This window comes from Pezoporus flaviventris, unplaced genomic scaffold, assembly GCF_033815535.1.
Source record: "Pezoporus flaviventris isolate CSIRO_AGI_PZ_B2104156 unplaced genomic scaffold, CSIRO_AGI_Pfla_v1 ptg000047l, whole genome shotgun sequence".
NCBI classification, from domain to species: Eukaryota; Metazoa; Chordata; class Aves; order Psittaciformes; family Psittacidae; genus Pezoporus; species Pezoporus flaviventris.
In genome coordinates this window covers 13,148,246-13,159,054 of record NW_026892595.1, presented here as the reverse complement: position 1 = coordinate 13,159,054, position 10,809 = coordinate 13,148,246, and the positions used below count along the sequence as shown (strand labels likewise).

The 10,809-nt window shown below is 44.5% G+C and overlaps 1 protein-coding gene across 1 annotated transcript; it reads left to right on the top strand.

Annotated features, from left to right (window-relative positions):
- The first annotated feature begins 1,168 nt into the window (after nucleotides 1-1,168).
- On the top strand, nucleotides 1,169-9,611 carry VIM (vimentin). Its single transcript, XM_061468347.1, has 9 exons — nucleotides 1,169-1,800; nucleotides 1,963-2,023; nucleotides 5,894-5,989; nucleotides 6,134-6,295; nucleotides 6,773-6,898; nucleotides 7,607-7,827; nucleotides 7,938-7,981; nucleotides 8,365-8,450; nucleotides 8,971-9,611. Exons 1-9 carry the CDS (start codon nucleotides 1,259-1,261, stop codon nucleotides 9,010-9,012), a joined length of 1,380 nt encoding a protein of 459 aa, XP_061324331.1. The 5' UTR covers nucleotides 1,169-1,258; the 3' UTR covers nucleotides 9,013-9,611.
- Nucleotides 9,612-10,809: the final 1,198 nt, after the last annotated feature.

Sequence of the window (10,809 nt, the reverse complement as noted above, 5' to 3'; positions counted from 1 at the left end):
TCAGCATCCCAACTGAAAACAGTCTGCTGCTACTTAGTCATAAGGTTTTTTTCTGTTAAATTTTATGCCATTGCCATGTACATCATTCACCTCTACCACTGGTAGCCCCATCTTGACAGTAAAATTGCTCTTGAAACACTGGGATTTTTGTGTGGCCATTTATGCTATACGCATAGAATATTTGCAGATCATGTCTAATTAATAATTATCATTTTATCTATTGGGTACAAGAGATAAAAGTCTGTTGGATACAACAGTGTGGAGACAAGCCTCTGTTAAGTCTGCCACTATCCCAGTTATTAGAAGGACTGCATCCAGAAGATCCTAATGGCAGCTATTTCAATAATGTTTTGTCCACACTAAAAAAAAACAACCTAAAATCAGTTATTGCTGGGATCGTTGTTACAATGATGGCAGAATTAACCCTTAGTTGTGTAAATGCTCCCCCAGCTACACATTTAGGCTGTAAGGGTTGTATTTTCAGCCCAGAAGTGGAATCTGATTGCTGTGGTGGGGGAAGCTTAAGACACAGAGACATTATTTTTCAGACATTTGGCAGCCCTTTGTGAATAGTTAGCATCACTCTTCCCTGATCTTACTCTTTCAGAAAGCTAAGAAAGAAAAGAAACAAGTTCTCAAGAAGATACATGTATATACACATCATACCTAAAGAGGACTTTTTTGATGCATGCATCCTGGATTATTTATTTTGCCTGTCCTGCGGCACAACATTAAGTCTGCTGCCCCTCCCTGGAGTCACCGCGCTAACTCTGGGTGGGGGGGGGAACAGCGAGAAGCAAGGGAGAGCTCAACGCCCGCTGCTGAAACCCCGTCCTCGCCTTGCCGGGGCTCTCCTACGGCCCCGCCTCCGGGCCACGTCCCGCAGCCCCGAGAATGAAACCTGCCGGCCCTAGGGTCCCGCCGCGCCGGGAAGCCGCGGTGCGCTGCCACCTCTTCCCGCTCCGCCGCCCGCCTTTGTGTCCGCAACAGCCCGCGGCCCCCCCGCATCCCCCCTTGCCCCGGGGGCCGCCGCCCCCTCCCCGCGAGGCGAGGCGAGGCGAGGCGCGGTGCGGGAGAGGCGGCGATTGGCGGCGGGCGGCGGAAGGCGGGCGGGCGGCCATCGGCGGGGCGGGCCCCGCTGCGGGCGTTGGTCCCCCATAAGAAGGGGCCCCGGGCAGCTCCGCCGCCCTTCTTCGCCCGTCGTGCCGCCCAGCAGCTCCGCTCCGGTCCCGGATTACAAAGCCGAACCGCCGCCGCCATGAGCATCAGCACTAAGAACTCGTCGTACCGCCGCATGTTCGGCGGGGGCACCCGCCCCAGCACCGGCACCCGCTACATCACCTCCAGCACCCGCTACTCGCTGGGCAGCTCGCTGCGACCCAGCACCGCCCGGTACGTGTCCGCCTCGCCCGGAGGCATGTACGCCAGCAAGACGACGTCGGTGCGGCTGCGGAGCAGCATGCCGCCCATGCGGCTCCACGACTCCGTGGACTTCTCCCTGGCCGACGCCATCAACACGGAGTTCAAGGCGAACCGCACCAACGAGAAGGTGGAGCTGCAGGAGCTCAATGACCGCTTCGCCAACTACATCGACAAGGTGCGCTTCCTCGAGCAGCAGAACAAGATCCTCCTGGCCGAGCTGGAGCAGCTCAAGGGCAAGGGCACGTCCCGCCTGGGCGACCTGTATGAGGAGGAGATGCGGGAGCTGCGGCGGCAGGTGGACCAGCTCACCAACGACAAGGCACGCGTGGAGGTGGAGCGGGACAACCTCGCCGACGACATCATGAGGCTGAGGGAGAAGTGAGTGTGTGAGGGAAGAGCGGGGAGGGCTCAGAACCACCTCCCGGGCGGGACCCTGACCATTCCGAGCCGGGCTGGGGGGGGGGGGGGGGAGGCGCGGGAGGCTTAGAGGGGGCTGGGGGGACCCCCACACTCTCCTCACCGTTGTCTCGCCCCTTCTAGGTTGCAAGAGGAGATGCTTCAGAGGGAGGAAGCTGAGAACACCCTGCAGTCCTTCAGACAGGTTCGAGGGGGCTGGAGGAGGGGCGGGAGCTGGAGGAGAGCCCGAGGTGGTGGTGGGACGGGAGGGTGGGACTGCAGGAGTTGGCTTTCCTCGCACAAAGGAATCCCGTCGGTTCTCACGCAAGCCCTCCTTGTTTTCTTTAGGGGGATGCTGCGGTCTGCAGGGAGGGGAGGAAAACTATTGTCTTGCTTTATCCAAGTCTAGCCTGTTTTACAAAAAGCGCTCCGATGTGGAATCGCTTTCTGATCCAATAAAAATGAAAGGGGGGCCATCTGCTCGCTTGGCTGAAGGGTATTAATGGTTTCTATGGGATTCACCGTGGAATGCAGATAGAGGCATTATGGCAAGTGTGGTGGCAGCAGATTGAAATAATAGATCCCTTTGTGTCGGAGGGGAGGGTGCAGTGGGCTGAATTCTTACTACATGTGTAATGGTGTGAGCGTATTTGTAGCCGAAAGTGCCCATCATGTGTATGGTCCAGTTTTTACATAAACCAGAGCTCCCTTTTAATGAATCACTTTGGTTGGTGCATGACTGGACAGCCGTTCCAAATTTAAGTTTTTTCATATGGGTGTTGCCTGCCGACATGCAGCAGCAGACAATTTGTTCCTTGGGGTGAGGTCGCAGCAGGCAAGCCTGCCTCCTATGGATGTCCCTTAAGAACACAGAATTCATTCTCTGTAAAAGATCTTAACATAAGAAACAAGTTGCCTTAAGTGCTTCGCTTCTGCACGATGTTATGATGTTACCGGGATAAACTAAAACCTATGTGACAGCCAGAACCAACTGTGCAAACAGTGTTCAAAAAGTGTTAAGCTCAGGATTTCACATATGCAAAACCAGCTTTCAACTTGGATTAAGTCTTGTTTGGAGTAGGAGGTATTTTGGAATGTGCTTTCTCAAAACAAGGTCTTTTCCCAAGAACTGCTGGTGAGAAACAGTATTGGTAGCATTCCTCCTGGCTGGAAGGGATTGTCATTATCTCCAGACAGCTGGACATGGGCTGACTTCATCCCAAAAGTCTTCTTAGACGTTAGTGGTGTCACCATTCAGGAAATCATCACTTGATCATTACTTGAGTGTCTGTGTTTCCCTGGCTAAGGCTCTTGACTACAGTATATTTATAGTCTCTGAAGGAGAGCAGGTGTCTTGGTGAGGTAATATGTGGAAACCGGGAGACCTACTCCTGTTTGGAGTCTGGGAATTCAGAGTCTGTGCTGGGGGGACAGAAGCTTGAAACAAAACAGTTTAAGATGCTGCCTTAACTTTAGCTTCTTTTTTTCCGACTGCTAAGCCAATAGAATGTCCCATGCAGAAGCACTTAAGCTTTAAAGAACCTACTCTGTTCTGAATCCTTGCTGAATTTGGTTGAAGTCCTTTGAGTTAAGGCTGGCTTTTAAATGATCTTTCCTACTTAAGTGGTGTACTTCAAGGCATGTCTACCTCAATTTCAATCAGTTAAATTTTGTGAAGACTCTAGGATTTTAAGTGAACTTTGCTTTGCGTATATTCCACATTCATTATCCAGCTCCCCCCTGGGCTGTGGAAAAATTATTCAGGAGCTGAGCCTCTACCAAATCTCTGTGCGCAGTACAATCAGAACTGGATCCACTTAACCTCCTGAGGTGTAGCTTATGCATAAGAATTGTAAATCATTGTAGAAACACTACACTAAATCTACTCATGACATAAGTGGTGCATTCAGGTGTGTTTGATTTGAACAACACTATATTTAATTTTTCCTTACAATGAAAGGATAGGCTTAACATCTGTTTCAGCATAAGTATTACTGTCCTGCAAGTGAAATTAAATTCAGAGGACACGGAAGTTGAAACATTCTTTACTTTCCATCCTGCAAACTCTCAGTTTTTTAAAAAAAAAAAAATATAGAAAAGCACTGCTCTTTATTAAACAATTATATTCTTGATTCTTGCACTGGAAAGTTGTATACATTAATCTGGAACACTTTAGCAGGTACGTTATTATTCTGGTATAGCGTCAAATTTCCTTGATGAAGCAGTTGTATAGTTCAGTATTCTAAAAGAAAGTGGACAAATGTTTGAACTTAAATTTTATATTTCTCAAAGCTGCTTGCTTTGACAACTCATATGTACTGTGAATTTTAATTTATTCTCCTGAGCAAAGATATGATTTTATTCATATGCTGAGGGCTGTACTACATAAAATGATGCTAAAGGCTCAGTGAGATCTTCTCTTTGGGACAAAATAAGCATCACAGTTGGTGAGAAAGTTGTTTGCTGCAGTTTTGCCAGTTACTCTGGCAGCAAGGAATAGGTCCTGAACCTGGGACAAGACTAACAGGTCTGCTCTTGGCTAACGTGAGGTTTTTCTAAAGTAACCATGGATGCTCAACCCTGCAAACTGTGGCTGGCATTAAAGAATCTCCTAGGATAAAGTCAGTGCTTTGTCCAGTTGCATGTATGGATGCTTTACACTTGGTTTGCTCAGGTTACAGGTAGCTTATTAATTTGTGTTTCTCTGTACATCTGGGAAGTACAGATACATTGATTCTTTACTCCCTAACTTAATGATAAGGTACATAGTAAAATACGCACCATATAGTCTGAAGTGTCTTCATTTTAAGATGCTTTCAATTTATTATAAGCTCCTAAAAATCCTTTATCTGTTCAGTTGTCCTGAAAAAAATTGATAGGATGTAGGTTTCTTTAAAATCCACTGGAAACTGTTTGGTTGTCTGTGCGTACATGTTGGGCCACAGCCATATAATTTCCTACCAAAATGATATCCAGTAGGAGAACAAATGAATGAAGGAATTCTCTGAATTGAAAAAAAGAGCCTATGCGAATGTGGGTGTAACACTGAAAACGATAGGGAAGTTCTGGGGTGTTTTACTGGGTAAAGAAGGTGGAAGAATTATTCTGGAGCAAGAACCTTACCCCAGAGTAAGAGGGATACAAGGAATGGCTTTCTAAGAGTCCAGAGAAAACACTCCTTATTTCAAAAGTGCCATAAAAGTGAGAACTGCTGATTAGGAATGCTTATGTGTTGGGCAGTCCAAAATAGCTTTAAAGTAAGCTGTGAAACCCTGATATATTACCATGTGAATGTAAGCAGGAAGCCATGTATTTAACTAGTATGAAAGTAACAGTTTTCCCCTTTTCAAGCTAATTGTCTTGCATGTTTAAGATGTAAGAAGTTACCAATCAATGTTTAGTCTTAAATTATGTTTTTGAACTAATTCAAGCAGCTTCCATGTAATATTCATGACATGTTTTCTGTTAAGCCTTAAATGAATTTTTACTGTTGATTAAGACTATCTCCATCCAGCCAGAGGTGGAGTCTTTGGCAGCTGCAGAGAGGGTGTAGGCAGTGATGACTAACTCTCTCTGCGTTTATGGTCATACCTTCCTTTTCTCAAGGGAGATCTGTCAAACCACTTGGAACCACAGTAAATGCTTGCAGTTCCTATGTGTGCCTCACTAGCTTTATAAGTCTGTGGACCCAAAGGACTCTGTAGTTGATCACCAAGGAGTCCATAAGAAATCAAGCCCTCTGGTAGGCATGTAGGCGCATGGGTTGTAATTTAAGCCCCCACTGGAAAAAAATGGAATTTTACAAATTGCAAGACTCGCTCTTTCTCAGTGTATGTTCTTGATCATGCTCAGCAATACACTCCATATTCTGCATAGTTCCCAAAATCACAATAAAGGTGCACATAGTGGTCTCTGAGGCTAGGAGGTAGAAAAAAGGTTTTTCACAGCTCTTTATTTCATATTGTCTTGCCAAAAAGCTCAGGTATAACATCAGTCTGTATGCTGCTGAGCCTGCTGTAAAAGTCTTCTCTACGTTAGTTTGGTAAGATTGCTAATTGTTCTTCTCTCTGGTCAGGATGTTGACAATGCCTCTCTGGCACGTCTTGACCTTGAGCGCAAAGTTGAGTCCCTGCAAGAGGAGATTGTCTTCTTGAAGAAGCTTCATGATGAGGTAAGCTGAATAAAAAGGTCTGTGATTAGGTACTGACAGCCTAGTGAGCAAGTAAGCTGTCCACTAGTTCTGGCCCAGAGTCTCAATCTGTGTACGTTCCATATGCTGTCATGTAGTAACACTGAGTGTCTGCTTCTCTCTAAGGAAATCCGAGAACTGCAGGCCCAACTCCAGGAACAGCACATCCAAATTGATATGGATGTTTCTAAGCCTGATCTTACTGCTGCCCTGCGTGACGTTCGCCAACAGTATGAAAGTGTTGCTGCTAAGAATCTTCAGGAAGCTGAAGAGTGGTACAAGTCCAAAGTAAGTAAAATCTGTTCAGATGCATCAGGCGCTCTTAACTGTACAGAAGAGCTTTGCTGTAGCTCAGAGGGAACTTGGTGTTCCTTCTGTCTCTCTACTGGACATGAACACAGCTGTAGCACAGTCTTCTTTAGTCTAGGAAGAGTGCAGCTGAAAACATTTTGTCCTGTAGAAGTACAGCATAGAGTGTACAGCATGGATCTGTACTCAGAGTCTTTCCTATATTGGATGAAATACTGGAGAAAGGAGTGAATTAATGGGTGAAAAGATGGGTAATATACAGGGCAGGGAAACAAATATGAAAGGTTTGATGAGAAATTCTAATGTAACAATTAGAAAGGAATTTTAAGAGTAATGCTAGTATTTAAATGTTTTGGGTGTTGAGGCTTCAGTTGCCCTCAAATGCTGTGTTCAGAAAAAGCCTGTTACACCATTTATGTTGAAGGGTTATGCTAACCAAGCTGGGGATTTCCACAGTTTGCAGATCTCTCCGAAGCTGCTAATAGGAACAACGATGCCCTGCGCCAGGCCAAACAAGAAGCTAATGAGTACCGCAGACAGATTCAGTCTCTCACCTGCGAAGTTGATGCCCTTAAGGGAAGCGTAAGTAGAAGACAGGAGTGCCTGGGACACTCTCCCCTTTGCAGCTTTAACACTGCAGCTTAATTGTTGATACAAATGTGAGTGCGGCTGATTGCCCATACAATACAGCTGCATATTAATACTTTTCAAAAGGATGCTGTGAGCTCAGTTTGCCCTACTGTGCACTGGTTAGATTGATACACTCAACTAGCCTTACTTAAGGTATAAGTGACAAGTTCATTCTTCTGCTACAATATTCACTGTTTATGTAACACTTTCTTGAAGTGCTTATGGCTTGTGTGTCAGGTACAGCTGAAGCTATAAAGAAGGCTGGAGGACCAGTGGAAAGGAGGTGCAAATCTTGCAGCTGCTAGAACCTGTATGCCTTAAAGGGTAGCTTGAAATTGATGAAAGTGTGTAGTAAACCTGCAAATCCCCTCACTGAGGGCTGCCTGCATGCTGAATTGTACTGCATGTGTTGGGCTTACTGTAAGAGATTGCTTTGCCACCTGGTAGGACAAATACATGGCACACCTCAGATCAAGTAGCAGAATAACCCACCTTGACTTCGCAAGAGGAAGATAAGGCGATGAGAAACTTGGGACATGTCTGGGCATTTTCAGAAAGAATACTAACATAACTGCTTTTAAAAAAAGAGAATTTAAAGGTCTTGAGGGTGGGGAAGAGTGGCTGAGCCGCAGCAGGGCTTGACTTTGTTATCTCTTCTAGAATGAATCCCTGGAGCGCCAAATGCATGAAATGGAGGAGAATTTTGCTGTCGAAGCTGCTAACTACCAAGACACTATTGGCCGTCTGCAGGATGAGATTCAGAACATGAAGGAAGAAATGGCTCGCCATCTCCGCGAGTACCAGGACCTGCTGAATGTAAAGATGGCTCTTGATATCGAGATTGCCACCTACAGAAAACTGCTGGAGGGTGAAGAGAGCAGGTAAACATCACATGCAGACAGTTTTCTAAATAGCAGTTACTTGAAGATGCTCTAGTGTCTGACTAGACACACCATGTCTGACTGTATCCGTTTCTTTTTTTTTCCTTCAGGATTAACATGCCTATTCCAACCTTTGCCTCTTTGAACCTGAGAGGTAAGCTGTTTTATCATTAGCAAAAGAGCCCTGGACAATTTCCTTTAGTATTTGAACTTGTATAAGTGCAATTGTGTATGTTTCTTAGATATAACTACATTATTTTCCATTACTTAAGCTTGGGTGGGTGGAGCAACTTTGTTCCTGGGCACAGATATTTTTAAATATCAGTGCACAGTGGGTGATTGGTTTAGATGCCTGCTGAAAGTGCTTTAAGGGGAGCAGACAGAAGATGGAGAAGGTTAGCTTATTATTCAGAGCAGGAGACTTCTTCATATATAAATTAGGATTCTGAAAGTAGACACTAAAATCTGTTACTCCTCATCTTTTTTTGAGGAAGGACTTCATCTAGACTATGACTAATAATGCATTCTGTTCTGCAGAAACTAACATTGAGTCTCAGCCAATGGTTGACACTCACTCAAAGAGGACACTTCTAATTAAGACTGTCGAAACTAGAGATGGACAGGTTGGTGGCAACTTTATTTCTATCACAGCTGATTTTACCTTAAAATACTCTTTAAATTTGTTTACTGGTCAGTGCAGCCTCTGTAGGGTAGTAGGTATTGAGTAGAACAGCATCTGTCAGTCTGAGCTGCATGACTGAGCATACAAATGTAGTAAATGGCTTTTGTGGAAACAATTGCAATATTCATCTGATAGTGAAACCTTAAGTGGCTGATAGTTAACCTGTGAAGTGAGTACTTGAGTTCAGCTGAGTTAGCAAGTTCTCAAAAGATTTCTCGCATCACCCAAGGAAAACGTGGCGATAAAGTGGTACTTGTTTGGGACAAGAAACTGCTTTCATACCAAGTCAAAGCTTAAATGGTTTGTGCGCACTCTTTGCCAACTAGAACTTCTCATCTAGAAGTGAGAGTTGATACGCGTTCGTTCATACTTCTGTGGTACCAGATGTTTGAATTCTATCTATAGAAAGCTCAACAATCTTCCTACTAAAACTTAATGCAAGCGTCTCTGTTTATCAACAGGTTATTAATGAGACTTCCCAGCATCATGATGACTTGGAGTAAAGCTGAAGTGAAGATGCATACTTATAAGTGCAGGAGAAATTCTTACCAGCAAGATTTAAAAAGTCCATGTCTTAAAGGAAGAAACAGCTTTCAAGTGCCTTTCTGCAGTTTTTCCATGAGCGCAAGATTATTATGCTAGGAAATAGGTCTTAGATCTTGCAAACTGACTCTCCCTGAAAGATTAGAGTTTACAATGGAGTCTAGTTTACAAATAGCAATATCTTGTGCTGCAATACTGTTTTTAAGTATCTGAATTCAATAAAACTGCTTTTTCCAGCACAGTATGAGCAACCTGTCGCTACTTCAATAAATCTTTGGAAAATGGCTATTGATGTGTTCTAATTTGTTAACTTTATGACTTTCTGGAAAGCCATAACATCATAATGCTGGAATTACTGTACGGTTGACATCTAGTACTGGTTGTGTGGATTGCTGTTTTTTTCAGTTTAACTAGATAAACTGTCTTACTCATTTACTGCTTAGGTTTTGGAACCAACTAAAATGGACTATAACTGGCAGATGCATAATGTATTATGATATTTCTTATCACTTGAATAAAATCTGATACTTCAAGCTAATAAAAATTAATCTTGCTTTCATATACTAGTTAATCTAGTTACTAAGAGCTAAGAATTCCCAAAATACCTTAAGACTCAGCTCTATAAGACATAGTAGTTAAGTGGCTGTGAAATAGTTCACGCAAACCCTTATCTGCAAAAGCAGCTTTCATAAGTTAACAGCTGACTTCATTTTCCAGGAAAGACTAGTTCCCAAAGGCTTGTCTGTATTACAGAAGTTAAACAAAGTCTTCAGCTGAAGTGAGGGTTAGATGTAGAGAAAATTAATGTATAGAGAGAATAACTTGCCTTGCTGCTGACTTCATTCCAGGATTTAAACCCCTTTAAGTGGAGTTCTCCTTTTCAGGGGAGCCACTGTGCTTTGTGTTTTCTACTGAACATCAGCCGAACTGCAGAAGGGGGAACTAAAAACTCCTGTTTGGCCTGCCATAGTCTTCTAGCAGGCAGAAATGGAAGGTTGAACACTTAGACACTTAGAAGCTTTCTTCTGCAGAGTAAAGTATTTCTCAACACATAGTCAAAACCTCAGCACAGCTCTTACCCCACAAAAATTGCTACTCTGTTCTGCATTGCTTCTTCTGCAAAGCCTGTTGTTTGTAAGCTTTCACTTGGACACAGTTTTTGTGCAGTAAGTTCAAACTGGAGTTGTTTGGCAAGTGTGAATTGCATTCGGTCTTTGTTCAAGGTGATGGTAATAGTTCCATATACAGACATTGTCACATGCACCCGAGAACGGATCTGTAAGAAAAACTTGCTTGTCTTATAGATAAATTACTGTTATCCTCATCTGACGGGGATGAAAACCCTGCATTTTTCATCCTTATGAAGCTCTTCCGTTTACTCCAGCGTACGACCAGCCAGATGCAGTACAGGCACTGGAGTAAGGGGGCAGTAGACTCCACTTTTTGTGCCCCGGTTGTCTGCCGCACGAGGTGAGGAGATCTGCAGGGAGGATGCTGAAGAGGGAGGTGAGGAACGCGTGCGGTGTGCTGCAGCCCTCTTACGGCTCAGACACATGGGTGTCACACAGCCTGCATGCAGGGGCTTAGGCGTGACTGCAGTTTTCATCTTTGACTCTCCCGGGGGAAGTGCTGAAGCTGTTCTTTGCTGCAGAAAAGCACTTCACTTTTCAAACAAGGTGAGGTGATGCTGTTCTTACCCTGTTTGTCTCTCGTAAGTGTTTATAGAGGACTTCAGCCTCTCACTTCCACCTCCCAGC